This window comes from Nanorana parkeri, unplaced genomic scaffold (assembly GCF_000935625.1).
Source record: "Nanorana parkeri isolate BGI_ZX_2015 unplaced genomic scaffold, ASM93562v1 scaffold628, whole genome shotgun sequence".
Lineage (NCBI taxonomy): Eukaryota > Metazoa > Chordata > Amphibia > Anura > Dicroglossidae > Nanorana > Nanorana parkeri.
This window is the reverse complement of record NW_017306896.1, coordinates 683,696-701,723: the sequence shown is the minus strand read 5'-3', so window position 1 is coordinate 701,723 and position 18,028 is coordinate 683,696. Positions and strand designations below refer to the sequence as shown.

At 41.3% G+C, this 18,028-nt stretch overlaps 1 protein-coding gene across 1 annotated transcript in view; it reads right to left on the bottom strand.

Moving 5' to 3' along the window:
* Positions 1-2,003: 2,003 nt before the first annotated feature.
* ACE2 (angiotensin I converting enzyme 2) overlaps positions 2,004-18,028 on the bottom strand; it is a 53,678-nt gene continuing 37,653 nt past the window's right edge. The window contains exons 12-17 of the mRNA XM_018563056.1: positions 16,568-16,690; positions 16,265-16,443; positions 10,564-10,622; positions 5,486-5,589; positions 2,897-3,013; positions 2,004-2,202 (exon numbers count right to left, since the gene is read on the bottom strand). Coding sequence (XP_018418558.1) covers positions 2,004-2,202; positions 2,897-3,013; positions 5,486-5,589; positions 10,564-10,622; positions 16,265-16,443; positions 16,568-16,690 — 781 coding nt within the window. The remainder of the gene's footprint in view (positions 2,203-2,896; positions 3,014-5,485; positions 5,590-10,563; positions 10,623-16,264; positions 16,444-16,567; positions 16,691-18,028) is intronic.

Genomic DNA, 18,028 nt, shown 5'->3' with positions numbered 1-18,028 from the left:
ACATGAACCAAAGTTAGATGTATAAACCAGTTAGTAGAATACAATTCAATATAAAGCAATGGTTCGCCCACACATTAGCATGCACTCTGTAGCCTAATGGGGAAAAGAGCAGATAGACACAATTTTTGAAGAAGAGAAAACCCTCCCATATCCAAGAAGGGTATGTCTGGACACCAAGAGTGTACAGTAAATCAGTATAGAAGCCATTGGAAGTTGTCTGTAAAGATTGTAAGGCAACAGGGAAGGAAATGAGAGGGTCCATAGATGGGCTAAGGTATAGCCAGAAATCACAGAGAGCAAACCCATCTTACGAGCCCTAATTGTCTCTTCATTAGTACTTGTACCTTTAAATCTTTAAAAGTAGAGTTACACACAGGTGACATAAGATAGGAATATAAAATAAAGCCAAGTAATGGGTCTTCTTATGAAACAACATACATGACCTGGGTTTTAAGCTAGCAGTTATTTAGTACTGCAAAATACTTTCAGTACATTTATCCCTACTGGACCATAAAGCCCTCACTGAATGGCGCCCCAACGCACCTCCCAGTGGGAATCCGTTGTACTGCAACACACTGTAAAGCACAGCACCACAATCCAATGCATGCTATTGTGGTACTGTGTGTTGTAGTGCAGCACACACCCACCAAGAGGTCCATCAGGGTTCCATTCAGAATGAATCTCAAAGCAATGCAGCAGTGAACTGCACTTTGTAATAGTGTGCGCTAAGGACATGGGTACCATGTGTGAACCAGCTCTCATTCTGCCATAAAAAAAAGCTCATGTACTTTTCCAAGCTTCAGTCATCACACAGTTTAGGTAGGAACTGGCACCACTTAAAAAAATGTGATTCTTAATGTTGAGCATTGCCACACTTTGAAATACATGCACCAAGATGCTAAAGTGCAAATGGGGAACTTAGGGATAAACTATGTTTGCAAAGCTTTGTTAAATTCTTGCAAAGTTGCAGGTTTGTGGTGGTGAAACAGGACACTCATTGTCATAATTCACCTTAATAAAAACACAATAAAAAACACAATATCAGTGGATGTTAAAAATTACAGTGAAAATAACTTGTGAAGTTGCTGAAAATAACTGTTCTTCTTTCTCTGTCCACTCAGGATGTATGTGTTTTCAGCCTACTGTGGTGGCTTGTTCACAATTTCTTTACAAACAGATTAGGTATGGGACTTTTTTTTAGATACAAAAGCCCCACTATACCTATTGTAAATATAAACTACAGATACATGCAACATATAAACTTATATATGTATACAGTATATGAGAGAGATGAGAGAGAGAGAGAGAGAGAGAGAGAGAGATAATGTATCTTGTAGCTAGACCATTACAGCAATGAAATTAAATCTCAAACCAAGTTTTTGTGGGCCAGTGTTTCATCCCTCATTGGGTCTTAACAGCTTTAGGAACCATAATGGGGTGAGCTCAGATTGTTAGCTGAGATTTATTTTGCTCCTGCTAAAATTATCTAAATGTGCCCATGGGCAAAATAGTTAGAGCTTAGGACACACAAATGATGTATCACCCGTACTATCCTATATAGTTGACTCTCCCCTGGACCATATGTGGAATTCCCTTTACTCCCTGTTCACACCTAGGCATTTTGATGCTCAAAGCTAAATGGAACAATACTCTCAACACAAGAAATCCCATTCATTTCAATGGCCCCTGTTTACTTCTGAGAGTTCTGTCGCATGCTGCAAAATGCTGCACGCTGGAAAAAGTACATGAGTTTTTTTGGCAGATTACAGTGTGTTTGGCACCATAGACTTCAATGGAAACGAGTGACAGAAGTGTTTTGCACATTTCTGTGCACATTTGTTTGTGCACATTTGTCCATTCACCGCAAGAGTTTTGTAGGGCTGAAGACTCAGCAGAAGTCCTGTCCAACTACAACCAAAACCAAAACATCTGTTTTATGCAATATCGTTTAAGAAAAGAGCAACTCATAGGAAAACTCCTAGGAAAAAAGATGAATTGAAAACTTACTTTTTTCTATCCTTATAGCCAAGGAAAAGTAGGACAACCAGAGCTACAACTAACAGTCCGGCCACAACACCAAACACCACTAGCCAGATTTCAAAGGGCTGTTCAGTGGCTGGTGACAGTGTGGGGGGGATCCCCAAGAACTCCAGGGAATGGTCATCTAGATAGAATGCACTGTTGATTCGACCTCTGGACAAACTGCAATTAAAGTACATTAAAAAAATAATACAGCATTTTTATGTAGAATTGCAAAAATCCATGTAAAATTTAATTACAGACACTGCAAAAAAACGTTTCCTGGTAGAGTGAAACAAAATAGTTATGACAATAGCTGGGAATTTTACTTATTGCTTTATGGTATTATATGGGTCAGACAAGGAAGGGTTTTGGTTTTCTTGAAAAAAAACTGAAAGAGCTCATAATATGCAAACTAGCTGATCTCCTAAACCAGCCACTCTCCTAAACCACGATTATATATATATATATATATACACACACACTGTATATATACACCGACTTGTATTGCAGAGGAAGAGAGAGGGTTTGACCAGCTATATTAAATTAGGAAGTTCTCTGGGTCTATCTTTGGTGCACATTGGACCGCAGAGCCATTTTAAGACACAATCAGGGTTATTCACAAAAGGGTGAAGAGTTTGGAGAAGGCAGGAGATTTGAACAATCTAGGCCAAAATAGCCGATTTGGAAAAATTCTCCAATTCAGTTCCCTTTACAAATCGACAATTTTGTCCTAGATTGTTCACTTCTTCTGCCTTCTCCAAACTCTTCACCGTTCTGTGAATAACCCTGAATTAGTGCATTGTCTATCTAACTGAATATCTATTTCAGTGAGATTAAATCATCTATAACAAAACATTGAAAAAAGGGGCTTTACCGAACAGCAGCTTCAACTTCTGATTTTGGCACTACATCTCCAACTGTACCCGGCATTGTTACATAGAAGTAGAATGAGATTCTTTCAGTTTGGTTGGAAATGTGTACATCATTATTCCTGCAAGAAAAAAAAATCAATATAAGATGCATAATGAATAGCTGACGTTCTAGATAAAAGGTTAGCTTTCATTTTTTTACTTACTCTTTGTCCTCATGATCCAACACATGTTTGTGATCCACTGGTCAAAGTTTAATACATAAAGCTGTCTTACCAGTCTTGCGTAATGATTAGATAAAAAAGAAATAGAAGGGCTGAAATACGTATCTCCCCTGGCATTCAGGCAGTCTGAACACTGAACATCTCCTCCAGGAGAGATGAGATGACCAAATATCTAGGCTTTCGGTCACATGGGTAGCCCTGGAGTGAGCCTGGTGCAGCAGTTCTTCAAGAAGAGGTACGTTTTTCAGCCCTTCCATTACGCTTTGTGTATCCCTGTAAGGGCTCATTTACACATGTGCTTAGATTCTCTGTCAGCTGGAGGGGAAACTTCATCCAATGCACACGTTGTATGAGAACAAGTCAACAGCCAGCACCTCTGTTTGTAAATGACCATAACAGAAGTTACATACATAAACGGTCTCGGACCAGCCCTGGACCAAAACTGTCTGTATCTAGGGCCATCGGTTTGCGCCTCCCACAAACGGACTGCAGTCAATCGTCCAGCAAGTACACATCTGTAGCACAGAGTGCTGCTGCCTGACTGTCCCGCAGGAACTGGGACACTTTTCAAGCATGGAACCCTAGGTAGAGAGACTGTCTTTCTGCCTGCTACTTGGTCTGTAGTACCAGACATCAAGTAAGTCAGTGTGTTTGTTACGCACAAAACACACAAAAAATTACAGTGTTTCCCCTTTTTAACTGCAATCCTTTGGACACCCTCTGATAGTCCTTAGGAGGGAAAAACACCAGGCGTGAGATCCAGGACACTTGACCAGAGACCTGGGACCAATGCAGATGCCAGGGCCTCGCAATGCCCCTGTTTATTAGACTTAAAATATAACATACCTCCAAATGTCCACATTTTATACATAGATATACAATAAATTTGCTTTTTAAAAATATAATTCAGCACCTAATAGTCCGACATATTACAGATTTTACAGTGATACCTATTTGCCCAAATTCCAGTATACATTTGTAACAACAATAAAGATTATGAAATAATGAGTGTGCAGCGCTGTAGGTGTTTTATGTGTTACACATCTATTAACGTGCTAAAATCCCTACAATGGGTAAAGTGTAATCCCTTTTTCAGGGATATATAAATATGAAAAAATTGTGTTTAAACAAATAAAAATACAAACAATATTAGGTGATCCTAGTGTCTTCACATAGCAATATCCTTAATTATTAAAAAGAAACAAGTGCCTCATAAAATCCGCTGTGTAGCTATATAACAGCCAACTTCATCAAATCCTATACAATAGTCAGTGATAATTCATCAAAAATAAAGTTCATCAAAATAAAGTTCATCAAAATAAAGTTCAATTGTGATGATAATGTGGAAAATCCAAAGTAGAAAAAAATGAAAAACAAGAAAAAAATGAAGCCCAGACAGAAATATTTCAACACCACTGTGCAAGTGTCCACGAATCCCCCTCTGGGGTGCGCACTCACCCCACTGTTTGTGGAAAATAGACAGTGTAGATGATTCTATGCGTCCACATTCAAGGTATTCTATCCGGCAGTATCCCGTCACTCAAGCATTTGTGGGATCATAAAAGAAAAACTCCTCATGGTGTGGCAAGTATACACGTTTATTTAAAAAAACATAGAAAACTCACAGTTTAAAACAGCAAAAACTGTCCGGTCAAACATAGCACCAAATCCAGCGTCTGCCAAGCATGTACTTCCTGATCGTGGTATCACATGGAATAGGCCCGCTCAAGGGATTACACTTTACCCATTGTAGGGATTTTAGCACGTTAATAGATGTGTAACACATAAAACACCTACAGCGCTGCACACTCATTATTTCATTGTCGTTAAAAACTATAGCGCAGCAGCTTTAACACTTAACCCTTCCATAACCGCAGATTTCACATTTTTCAATAAAGATTATGGCCCATTTTAATTATGTGTTGGTAACTGATTAAGATCAACATAATTAGACTTTCACTAGAGCTTTTAATTCAACAAACGATTTTTGTTTTTCTGTATTTAAGACCACTGCACCTAGGGCACCTAACCTCATTTGTTGGGCAAAGATCTCATATTTTTGCCATTGAAATTTTGCAATTTTTCTATGTACAACAGAAGAACAATAAAGAGGTGTGCACCATATTTTATATTGACAGACCACTATATCTGAGCAGCAGTAGGTGGGAATCTAAGAATTGTGAATATAATGGTAAATCTACCTTATCATTGTGAATATAATGGTAAATCTACCTTATCATTTGTCTCACTTCTCCTGTTTTGTATTACTGCTCTCTGTGGCAATCCCCTCCTCTGTAGTAGGACGGTACTCCAAGTGCTTTACACAAAGTAGGTGTAAGCACTGAAAAAAAAATCAAGAAAAGTACTTACGAAAATACGATCTCTGTGTTCTTCTTTTTCGACCCAAAATATTTGGACATGGCATATGCAATTGTTGATTTGAACAAATTAATTTCACTGCTGTCCCATGTATACTGTTGGGTTAGAAGATATTTTATATTAGAAATATAACAATTACATATAATTTGATCAAGAGAGAGGAAGACTCTATTTAGGGGAGTCTTGGACAATGTTCCTTTTTCCTCCAGGTTCCAGATCCCCCAAATCCAGCCAGGGTTCCTCGTGGGCTGAGCAGACTCAAGGGAGGTATAACAGATCTGAGCTCAAGGTCTGCTTGGTTCAGGTCTAGGGAGCAGACATTTCATTGTCTGAGGAGCTAAGAGAAGAAAAGCAGCTAAAGTTGGGCATGTTTGTGGCTTAGACAGGTATTATACCTGGGTAGTTGACAGTTGGCAGCCCTGTGTATAGTTGGCAGCCTGAGTGACAGGGTTTCTTTTCAAAGTTTGTTTTGTTTGGGGCTTTTTTATACACTACACCTATTGTGTATATTGTGTAGTTCAGGCAGCCTGTATTGCTGGCTACAGCCTTGACTGGCAAGGGTTAATCATTCTGTGTCCCACAGGCTGCAGCACTAGTCTAATCAGCTGTAGCTTAATTAATCAAACCACACACCTCCTGCTCTGGGATTGGCCTTGTTGCTGGTGGCGCCCTATTTAAGCATCATCAGCCTGTTCCCCAGTGCTTGTGATAGTTCTTGCTTTACAAGCTGTGTGCTGTCCCTGCAAAGCCTGTGTCTGCAAATCTCGTTCGTCTTCGGTTCCGACCTTGGCCTGTCCCTGGATTACGCTTTGCTTTCTGCCAGCCCTGACCTCAGCTTGTGCCCGGATTACCCTTTCCAGCTGCCAGCCTTTGACTCCAGCCCATCCCTGATTGCTCTCTGGTAGTGTCTTTCTACTTCGGTCCGTACCTCGGTTTAGAACCTCTGGCCAGCCTGTGGCTTCACCTGATCAGAACATATAGTTTAAGTCCTGGGGGCATCCAAGTACCGGTAGGCATGCTTGCCTTATGGGAACAGCAGCTGCTATAGGTGAAGCAACTTGTCACTATTTGTTCTGACAGCGTGCGTCCACAGCCGGTCCTGACATAGACATATAATTGTTCACACTATGGGCTCATCCCAGGGAGCTGAAAGCACCCTGCTACCAATCCCTATATATATATACACAGGTGAAACTCGAAAAATTAGAATATCGTGCAAAAGTAATTGCAGTAAGTGCTGCAAAAGGGGCCCAAACCAAGTACTGAGTACATATGCATGCTTGTACTTTTCAGAGGTCCGATATTGTTCTATGTACAATCCTTGTTTTATTGATTGTATTGCGACTTTTTTGAGGTTGTGGATTTGGGGTTCTTGGGGTTTTCATGAGCTGTAAGCCATCATCATCACAATTATGACAAATCACAGCTTGAATTATCTTGCTTTGCATGTAATGAGTCTATCTCATATATTAGTTTCACCTTTTAAGTTGCATTAGTGAAATAAATGAACTTTGCACGATATTCTAATTATTCGAGTTTCACCTGTGTGTGTATATATATATATATATATTTTCAGTTTGCAAAGAGACAAACTGTAAAAAGATTAGTCCAGCCTTTGTTAAACCAGGGTTCTGTGGCACACTAGGGTTCCACCAGTGATGAGCTTAGGCTTGGGGAGAGCCCAGTTTGCCCACACAAACTCAAAATGGTGACCAACACCCTCTTCCCCCAGGATCAATCAGGGGCAGTTGAAGCGGAAGCATTCTCTGCCCCTTTGTTATGGTTAGCTTGAGGACGGGGAATTTGCCTGCCGCAACTGATTAGGTTGAGAAGAGCCTGTATAGTTTCAGCACTGATGTCACTGGCAGAGCTAGTGGCATGGGAGCAGTGGGATCTTTCTTCTCATGTCTCAGGTAAATAATCACTAACACCAATGACCTTTTTAGCTGTCTATAAGGATATAATTCATACCACTGGTTATCAAGGTAAAGGACATTCTTCTTCTACACCCCAAGTGTAGGGCATTGTGTATGGCATTCAACTCACTGGCCACCAATGTAAGAGGGCACTTCACTCACCACCAAATGTAGAGCTTCATCTAATCAAAGCATGAGTTTAGCAAGGCAATTTAGAGGCTTTTTTTTTTTGCGCATTTGAATCCACATTTTTTAAGCGTTTTTATGTACTACTTGTAGTTCAGGAGCAGAATCGAGGGTTTTTGGCCCCATAAACTGTTACATTTTCATGTGCTCCTATTAAAGCCTGTGGGGCCAAAGTACTTGATTCTGCCTAAAACAGATCATGTACTTTTTCGTGCTATGGGCATCAGGCTACAAGTGACAGAATGCTCAGATGTTTACAGGGACCGTTGAAAACAATGGAATTCCTCTTGTTGAGCGTTGTAGCACTTAGGCAGTTGAGCTACACAACGCATAGGTGTGAATGGGACCTAACCACTGGTAGGGTTGGGCTCAATGTTCGAACGTGAGCACGACTCGAACATCAGCAGTTTGTGTGTTCAGCGAACACACAAACTGTCAGGGTGTTCGGCAGGGTGTTCGCCGCCGAGCACCCTGCACAAGGCACTGTTTAGCCCTGATTGGCTAAAGTCTTGCACCTGACCACAGAGAACAGTGAGAGCCATGATTGGGCAAAGTCATGATGACTCTGGCCAATCATGGCTCACCCTGTTACAACTGTAAACAGTTGGGCGGAGCTGGCTTTCACTGCTAGCTCCACCCAAATGTTTATATGTTACCGCCATCTGTCAAAATGCCATTATGCGGCGGGTGTTCGTCACGAGTGAATGGGACGGCTGTCGTCAGGGTTTTTAAAATTATTATTTCTATTTATTTTTTATTGTTTTTTTTAAATTTCGTCGAGTCGTCATCATGGACAACAACAGACGTCGTGATTGACCCTGGATTACATGTGTGGATCAATTTTTGGGTTGTTTTTTTTTAAATAAAAGACTTGTCAAAAACATGTCTTTTGTTTTTTCCAAATAAAGGATTTTTTCAAAAGTCTGGACATTTTATTGACAATTGTATTTAACCCTTTAGTGAATGTGTAGGGGTACAAGTACCCCTAACTCATTCACAAGGAGGGGGTGGCATCTGGGTGCCCCTTTATTAAAGGGGTACCCTGATGTAAATAAGCCCGCACCCCCACAACCAACGCCCTAGGGCTTGTGGGGAAGAGGCCCTTGTGTCCATCGGCACGGAAACAAAGTGCTTTTCCAGGGGCGACCCTGGAAAAGCACATTCCCACTGCCGAGGGCATGTGGCCTGGTATGGGAGGGCGCTCTCTCGTCCCCCTTCCTTTCCGGGCCTGCCATGCCTTTGCTCGGATCAAGGGTCTGGTATGGAATTTTAAGGGGGACCCCACGTTTCCCCCCCCCCATTTTTGGGGGTGGAGTTCCTCCTTAAAATCCCTACCAGACCTTGAGGGTCTGGTATGACTTTTAGGGGGAACCCCATGCTTTTAAAAAAAAATTTGGTCCCTCCTAACTTTCCTACCAGACCTAAAGGGTCTGGTATTGTTTGGGAGGGGGAACTGCACGCTTTAAGATTTTACAAATGTCAGTTTTCCTGCAGCAGGTTCTATACATCGTACAGATTTGCCACTTTACAGGGGATCCTCCAGGCACGATATTTAAAAGGAAGTTTTCATTTTTATTGTTACCCTTTAAGTGATGTTAAAACCACTGCTCCTTTAAAAACTGTATTTTTTAACTACCTCCCGGCCGGCTGTTGTAAAAAAACGGCCGGCCGGGAGCTCTCTAGATCTGAGCGGGCGTCTTTAGACGTCCGCTCAGACATGCCCGCTCGCTTACTGGGTAATAATAAATGTTTCCTAACATAATGTAAACAAATTTCAGTAATTATAGTAAAAAATAAAACCCCCAGTGGTGATTAAATACCACCAAAAGAAAGCTCTAACTGTCCCCAAAAAATGGTATCAAATTCATTTCAGTACAGGGTTACATGACGGAATAAATGTCAGTCAAAGTACCGCAGCGCTGAATACTGAAAAATGGCCTGGCCAGGAAGGGGGTCTAAACACCTGGTCTTCAAGTGGTTAAAAAAGTGTTTTTTTTTTCATTGATTCCTGTCTCCCAGGGCAGTATCCGGATCCCCATACACCTTTTATGGCCAATAACTTGCATATAAGCCCTCTTAAAGGGGTCAATTGTTTTTGAAAATTCTACCCCAATTGACTTGCATTGAGTTTGAGTTTGAATTTAAACGTTTTGGATGTTCTAAAGCTCGAATTCGAACCGAACTCGGGCCTGTTTGGCCCATCACTATCCACTGGCTGCCAAGGAAACAGTATATTATTTTCACTAACTACAAATGTAAGGTGGCAACACCTGCTGATCACTAAAGGAAGGGGTTCTACTCAGACCATCAATACAATGCAGCAATAAACTGAACACCAATGTACGGGAGCATTTTGTCCAACAGTACTACATTGTCCAAAAATGTAAGTGGGCAATTCTCCACTGACTACCAATGTAATGGGAACTTCAGTTTTTACTTTCTGTTTATTGCTGTCATTTATTTCATTTTATGACTATTAATAAAAAAATATTTTTTTTGTATTGGGGGAGGTGTTAAAAAATGACCTGCTGTGGCTATTAAAATGTTCTAGCTATTTTCTAATTTGTTAATTTAATTTAATGATGTACAACTTACTGATCATTGTATTGTACAGAGAGCTATAGATATAATATTTTTTTGTGGGGGTTCTATGTACCTGAAAGTTCTTTCAAGGGTTCCCCCAATGTAAACATTTTTCTTTCTTTTTTTTATTCAAACTGAACCTGTTCTTCACCCATACTAGGCAAAATAAAAATACTTTATAGAGGGCACCATCAGTGATCTTTACTTACCTTCTCTGCCTTCCTCTGCTACTTGCCTAGTATGGGAAAAGTACAAGTTCACTTTATGCCTCAGAATAAGTGCATACATTTTAAATCTAAATGGATGCCAGATAAATAAAAAAATGAAATTGCCTTTTTCTAGTTATTTTTTTAACTGATAAAACAAGATGAGCTCTACCCTTACCGCATTTCCTCCTAGTCCAGCTTTCAGACTAATCCTGACTTTGATTGAATCTGCCACATCTGGAAAGCACAGGAAAAACATGTTTTTAGTTAGTTTGCACTTACAGTACTTTTCCAAATCAATTGTATGCATGGTGAACACACACACAAGAAAGAATAGCTTTCCATTCCCAAATGTGGTCCGGACACAGGAGTAAACCTCATATCCTATAGATAGAGGGGTTGAACCAGCTCCTATGGTCTATTCAGGCCAGTCAGTTGGGTACATACTTTCACTGTACGCTTTTAACTTGTTGTCATTAATATGCCTAAATGGCCAGTACAGGTAATACCAGCATCACTGGGAACTGGAAGGAATAGACTGCTCTAAAAACTCTCGGACATTCTAACGCTTCCCCACTCTACTAAACATGTGTTTTTGTTTGTGTACCTGTATGAGAAATTAAAGCAGAACCCCCTCCCCAAAGAAATAAATTAAATTTGACTTGAGTTGGCCATTATTGTGCATCTGTGCCCAATGTACATTGAAGTATTTTAATAGCTAAACAAACGATAATAGTGCTTTAAAACAAGACCTGGTAGGCCCCTGTAGGTAAAGGCATTGTAAAGACAATTGTCTGCAAAGTTCACAGCAGAGGCACAGAATTCACAGCTCCTCACCTCTTATTTTCTATGGAAGCTGGAATATGGTAGCCTGGCAGGCTTCTAATGCCAGCCTTCTGATTTAAGTAAACAGCTGTTGCTATAAGCTGTTGGAAGCCAGACCTCAGGGCTCCTTCACATTTGCGCATTGTGCACGTAATGTGTGGCAATGCATGCATGGACGTGTTGGTGTGTTGCAGGGTCATTAATTTTTAATAAGACTACAACACACCTCTGTTGCAACACATCGCAATATATGATTTGAATCCTGGTGTGCTGCAAATAAAATGGAGTATGCACTAAGTTTTTGTGTGCCAAAAAGAACTAGCGCAACTCACATAAACATGCTCGATGTGGTGCAGCGCTCTGTGGTGTAAACTAGCCATTACAGTCTCTGATCTTTGAGGATGAATTACTTTATAGTACAAGCAGGTAGACAGGTCAGTGAGTGCCTATTTAAATTTTTTTACTGCTTATTAAGAATATGTGAATACTTGAATATCCATAGTTTGTGCACAGGTACAATTCAAATCTGTCTCTAGAACTTATGAAATAAAAAATTTTTTAAATGTTTTTTTCCAGTATATCAAATATCATCACAATTAAATGATTTTAATGTAAATCTGATGCACAACTGAAGCATGAACTAGCAGTAGACTCCAAAATAGTGAGTAGATCTTAGTATCTCACACACCTCTCTATAGTGCCTTAGCGCTGCTCCCATCCCACAAAATATCTACATGGTAAAATATCATTTAATTTCTAAAATTCACTTGCCAAACCTTGCCTTAGAACACCGTTCTGCTGATATCTCTATGAGACCATACAGCAGGTGCGCCCACTATTTTTCGTCTGGAGATCTACTTTTCAAATGACGAGCTCATTGAGATCTACCAACGAAAAAACACCTGCATTCAGGAACGGGAGGGGGCGTGGCGGTGCATTGAAGTCAATTCAGTGATCGCTACGCGATCGACTGGTAGATCGCGATCGACCTTGTAGGCACCCCTGCCATACAGCATGTAAACTCCCAGGTTCAGATTGGACCCCCTCTTTTACTACCCCTCCCCTTCTTCTATGCCTATTTCTGTTTTCTTCTTTGCTCTCCTACTTGGTAGGCCCCTCTCGGCCTTACCCTGTCCTGTCTTCCTTTTTCTCTTTGTCAGGACCTTTACTTCCATCTACTAATCAGCTAATGGCGGTTACAGTGTTGTTCTCATCTTATTTTTCATGTGGATATGTTATATGCTTACATTGGGAATTGGTGGGGGCTCAGAATTCATTCTCCCTCACCTTTTTTTTTTGTATATTGCTGCAGATAACAGTCTAGCTTGCATCCAGATTCCATGCCTGTACGATATCTTGTATACTTATTTGACCGTTTGGGGTCAAATATGCTATCGCTACTGGACCATTGTATTTCTATTTTACATTCTCACAAGAAATGTTCTCATTCTGTGATATTGTGTATTTTTCAATAAAATTGATTCAACTCTAATTTCTAAAATGCTACTAATGGTGTTAAAATGTTAATTTATCCATAAATGGATTGCATGATGGCTATATTTAAGTGTCTGGGGTTCAGTTTTAAGAGAAATTCTAGTTTATACGCTGGGGGCGCCCACAACTTTTCGTCTGGAGATCTACTTTTCAAATGACGAGCTCAATGAGATCTACCAACGAAAAAACACCTACATTCAGGGGTGGGAGGGGGCGTGGCGGGGCATTGAAGTCAATGGCCCCACAGCCAGGCCCCTCACCCACAGTGTGATCGCCTGCACCCGGAACCCAGGCACATTAGTGCCTGCGTTCCAGTCCAGTGCGATCTGCAAAAATGCTGCAAGCACTATTTTTGCAGATCGCACTGGACCGGAATGCAGGCACCAATGTGCCTGCATTGGTGCCTGCATTGATTGCACTGTGGGCGGGGGGCATGGCTGTGGTGCCATTGACTTCAATACAACCCCACACCGCCTCCCGCCCCTGAACGCAGGGAGTCACCCGGCTTGCATTCCAGTGCGTCCTAGAGGCCCCGGCGTCCTGTCCTCCCGTGGTGCTCATGTGGCCGACGTTGCACATGGGGAGAAGTGTCCCGCCCCTTTCCATGTGCGGCGTCTGACACATTTAGCCGGCAGCCGCACGCATAGCCGTAGCGAGCTCCTTTTGCGCCTGAGGCAAAAAAGAACCATGCACCCCCCAACAGGCGTGTCACCCAGCGCCCTGCCTCCAGGATTTCTTTTTATTTTTTATTTTATTTTTTCTTATTTTATTTTTCTTATTTCTTATTTTATTTTTCTTATTTCTTATTTTATTTTTATTTATTTTTTACTCTGGGGGAGGGTACTGCCTCTGTACAGAGTGCTTCTCCCCATTGAGAAACTCATGAATGAACAGGAAGTGATGTAAATAACATCCTGTTCATTCATAACTGGGGACACAGAGTACTATGTATCCCCAGTTATTTACAAACACTGGAGTGATCAGCTGATCGCTCCAGTGTTTGTCCTGCACAGAGAATCGGATCCTCTGCCGCTTGGCCACGCACACGGGAGCTCAGCTTCTTCTCTGGATCAGCGGGGGATCCGTGAATAAGTGAAAGAAGCACTTCAGCTGCGGGGCAGCGGATGAGGGAACCACTGTCACAGAACTAAGGCTGAGCAGTGAGGAGAGAGAGAGGCGCCGGCTGTCAGATCCTGGCCGAGCATCTCTCTCTCTCTCCTCACCGCTCGGCCTTACCTCTGTGATAGAGGCTCCCTCCTCCGCCCCCCCACCGCCGCCGGCTGCAGTGGTTCCTTCACTACTCCTCGGATCCCCGCTGCATACAAATGGGGGAGAGCAGCGGGGATCCAGAGGAGAAGCCCCACGGCGGCAGGACAGGACATTGCGATCTACCAGATGATACCTAATGGGCACCCCTGAACTTACATTATCAGAATCGGGCATCCACATAGTTTGTTCCTGTCTCATTAGGGGTGTATATGGGCAGCAAAGAGAGACCTGTGAATCATATTATTCCCTTTCATGTACAGAGAATAAAAAAAGTTAATTGTAGAAATAAAAACTGTGAGCACACATATTGAATCTTTTAAGACAAAAAGTGAAATGTATGGATTACAGTAATCTAAATAATCTAAATAAGCAGTAGTAGTGTCTTGTACCATGTTAGCCACACATCAATGCAAATTTTTTTTAGTTTAAGTGATACCTTTTTTTCCCGCTAATAAAGGGGGAGAGTTAATTAAACAGAGATGTAATACAATGACAACCAACACACAGATTAACACCCCTAGAACCAGTCTTTTACATTATTAACAGACTGAAAAGTAGAATCAAATCCCACTGGTGGTCCCCTTTAACCAACACCTGAAAGTTCTAAGAAAGATCACAAAGGAACTCCATCCTCTTCTGCACAAAGACGAAATACTTCAAGAAATATTCCTGGCACTACATGTCCGAGCATAGCGACAACCGCCCAGTCTAAATCTGACAGGGCCACAGTGCTGGAAGGATACCAGTCCCTGAATCACAGCAGGAATATAGAATAAAGGGTACTTATAGACCATAGAGCCTCAGAAGTGGTATATCTGATATTGTATGTAAAATTCCCTCTAAATGGACTATGTTGGGCAGATGGATCAGACCCTTCACCAACAAATGAACCTCCATGGATTCAAAATTAACAACAACGCAACAGATGCTGTATTAAAATCTATAGAGTTTCACTAACAAATATACTGCACATCTCTGTCATCCAGATTCTACCAGTATCCACACTTGTAACCACACATACTGTATATAAAAGATAAGTATACCTTTTATTACCACAATATGAACCAAACATGAAGCAATATATGAACATCCCCATAAAACCATTAAAAAAAACTAAGTTCACACACAGTCCTGTGTATATCCTGCAAATAGAATTATAGATGCTATTTTGATGGGCTTGTATATGTTTCCTGTAGCAGCACATTTCTGCACCAGAAGCCACGGCATAAATCATTTCAAGTTTTTGGCACTGAAGAAGAATGTCAAATTGTAAAAGGAATGGAAATATAAATTCATACAAAAACGCAATATTTTAGACTGTGTTCTAAGAAGGGATAGGAATTTTATGTGCCACTATGATTTCTGAATATCTGACACTAAAGTATGTTTCTTCACTAACGTTTGATCAAAAGTACTGTATATGGACATTTCAAAATGACTCTCATTCTTGCCAAGTCACAGAGGTGACAAGAGTGCCTGGACTTCTTACCTGCTAGTCAATTACCCCAATAACACACAAAAAGCTGAATATTAAAGATAAAGGTACATAAGCATTTTAAAAAGACTCTCTCTCTCTCTCTCTCTCTCTCTCTCTCTCTCATTAGCAGAGCATTGCTGGGAAATCTCATCTGTAATCTCATGAAATCTCAGGGAAAGGCATTTTCCTCCCCTGAGATGATGTGCATGGTAACATGTCTAATCACATTTGCCAGAAATCCCGTAAGTAAAGGGAGATCTAGTAATCTGCCCTTAGTTAAAATGGCCACTGCTAGAAGATTGGGAAAGAAAAGAGAAATAAGGTATCCACAACATACAAAGCCTGCAATTATCTAGAAGTATGTGTTTGTAGATTGTCATTACTAAACATTTCTAAAAGAGTGTTTGTTGTTATTTTAAAGATCTGGGTATAGGTCCACTTTAAGTCTATGTTCTGTGTGTCCTTGGAAAGTGAAGTTTTGATTTTTCAGAGAAAGTTGATATGTGCATAAACTTCTCCAGATGTAGTTTCCCTTGTACAACACTCTGCAACCCATTCACACTTACAAGGTGCTAATATGTTTAAGTCACTGAGGGAAGGAAAGGTTCCATTTAAGAATGTATACTGCTCTATGATAACATAGCATGAAGTGATGTTTTGCTGTCTATGGAAACCTGTGGAATGTAACAGAGGCATATTTGTCAGAAGGTAAAAAATTGTCATCTGCACTTATGTCATTTGTAGAGCTCAGAAGCTACTAGACATATGAAGAAAGTGGGAGACTATGATTTATATAAAATCATTTTCAGCTTACATGGGTCCAAGCTTTTAGTCCAGCCAACTATCCTCCCTTCAGCTCTGTTATTGTTTTGTAGCCATTCATATAAAGGTTGGAAGTAACTTAGTAGAGGCGCAGCATTCATCTTCAGCTCCCCTGTTATGCTCTCCAGGGCTTCGGTCCAGGGCTTTGAATTTCCCAGCTCTAACATAGACCTGCAGGAGTATGTTGGTGTTAATCAAACTGTGAGGAAACAACTCTTAATATTAAACCCGTTCCACATGTTTAACTTTTGAAAATATAATGAAAACAGAAATAATCCACTTGCATTTCACTCACTTTAATTTATTCCCTGCTGCTGTGGAGTTAGTGATGTCACAGGAATGAAGAGGACCATTGTGACCAGCGGCCTTACAAAGAGCATCCTGGAACTGGAACTGATAAATAGTTCTGGTATAATACCTGCATGACAAGGAATTGTGTTTGTTTACAAATCAAGTAGGTCAACAATGTACATGTAAATAGCAAAAAATGCAGTTCTTTTGCAGCAATGTATAATGATATGAAATATTGGGGTATTATGAGGGCTATTAGTTTTCTATATGTATATGGCATCTGTAACAGGGGAAGCTTTTCAGTTGTTAAGATAAATTGCTAGAAGATTTCTGATGTCAGTGGGTTGGATTAAGTAGAGAAGGGTTGATGGAGAAGTTGCCAAGCCATGCTCTTAAAATCATGACAGACTGGAGGACAGAAGGACCCAATAAACAAAATTTGCCTGTTGTGCTTTATATTTGAAGTTTCTACCCTAAATTTAAATTTATGTTTTAAGGTTTCTACTCAGCAATCAGTTCTAATTGAATCAAGTGGAGTGGGCTCTGAAAAGTACAGACATGATCTGTCCTGAGCCTTAAGCTGCCCATACACCTGGCGATTATCGTCCGATAATCGCGGGTGATCCCGTGATTGTACGATAATCGTAAGGTGTATGGGCAGCGTGCGACCGCATTTACTGTAGGTCAAACTTTTAATCACCTTACAACCATCGCACAATGAAAGTCATGCGATGGTTGTAATGCTGGGCACACACCTTACAACAGGGGCACCCACTATTTTTCGTCTGGAGATCTACTTTTCAAATGACGAGTTCATTGAGATCTACCAACGAAAAAAACACCTGCATTCAGGGGCGGGAGGGGGCGTGGCGGTGCATTGAGGTCAATGGCACCGCAGCCAGGGTTCGCAGGCAGGCCCCTCGCCCACAGTGCGATCGCCTGCATTAGTGCCTGTGTTCCAGTCCAGTGCGATCCGCAAAAATGCTGCGAGCACTATTTTTGCAGATCGCACTGGACCGGAATGAAGGCACTAACATGCCTGCGTTCCGAGTGCGGGCGATCGCACTGTGGGCGATGCCATTTACTTCAATACAGCTCCACATACCCTCCCGCACCTGAACGCAGGGAGTCGGCCGGCTTACATTCCAGTGCGCCCTACAGGTCCCGGCGTCCTATCCTCCCGTGGTGCTCGTGTGGCCGACGTTGCACATGGGGTGTCCTGCACCTTTCCATCTGCAGCGTCTGACACATTCAGTCGGCAGCCGCACGAGCACCACGGGGGCATAGCCGTAGCCAGCTCCTTTTGCACCTGAGGCAAGAAAAACACAACATTTTTTTTTTTCATTATTTCTTTTTTTCCCCCGTAATTTTAATTTTTTTTTTACTCTTGGGGGGGCTTCGGGGAAATATTAGGGGTCTAAACAGCCCCCTGATATTTCCCTTTTAAAATAGAAAAAGAAATTGA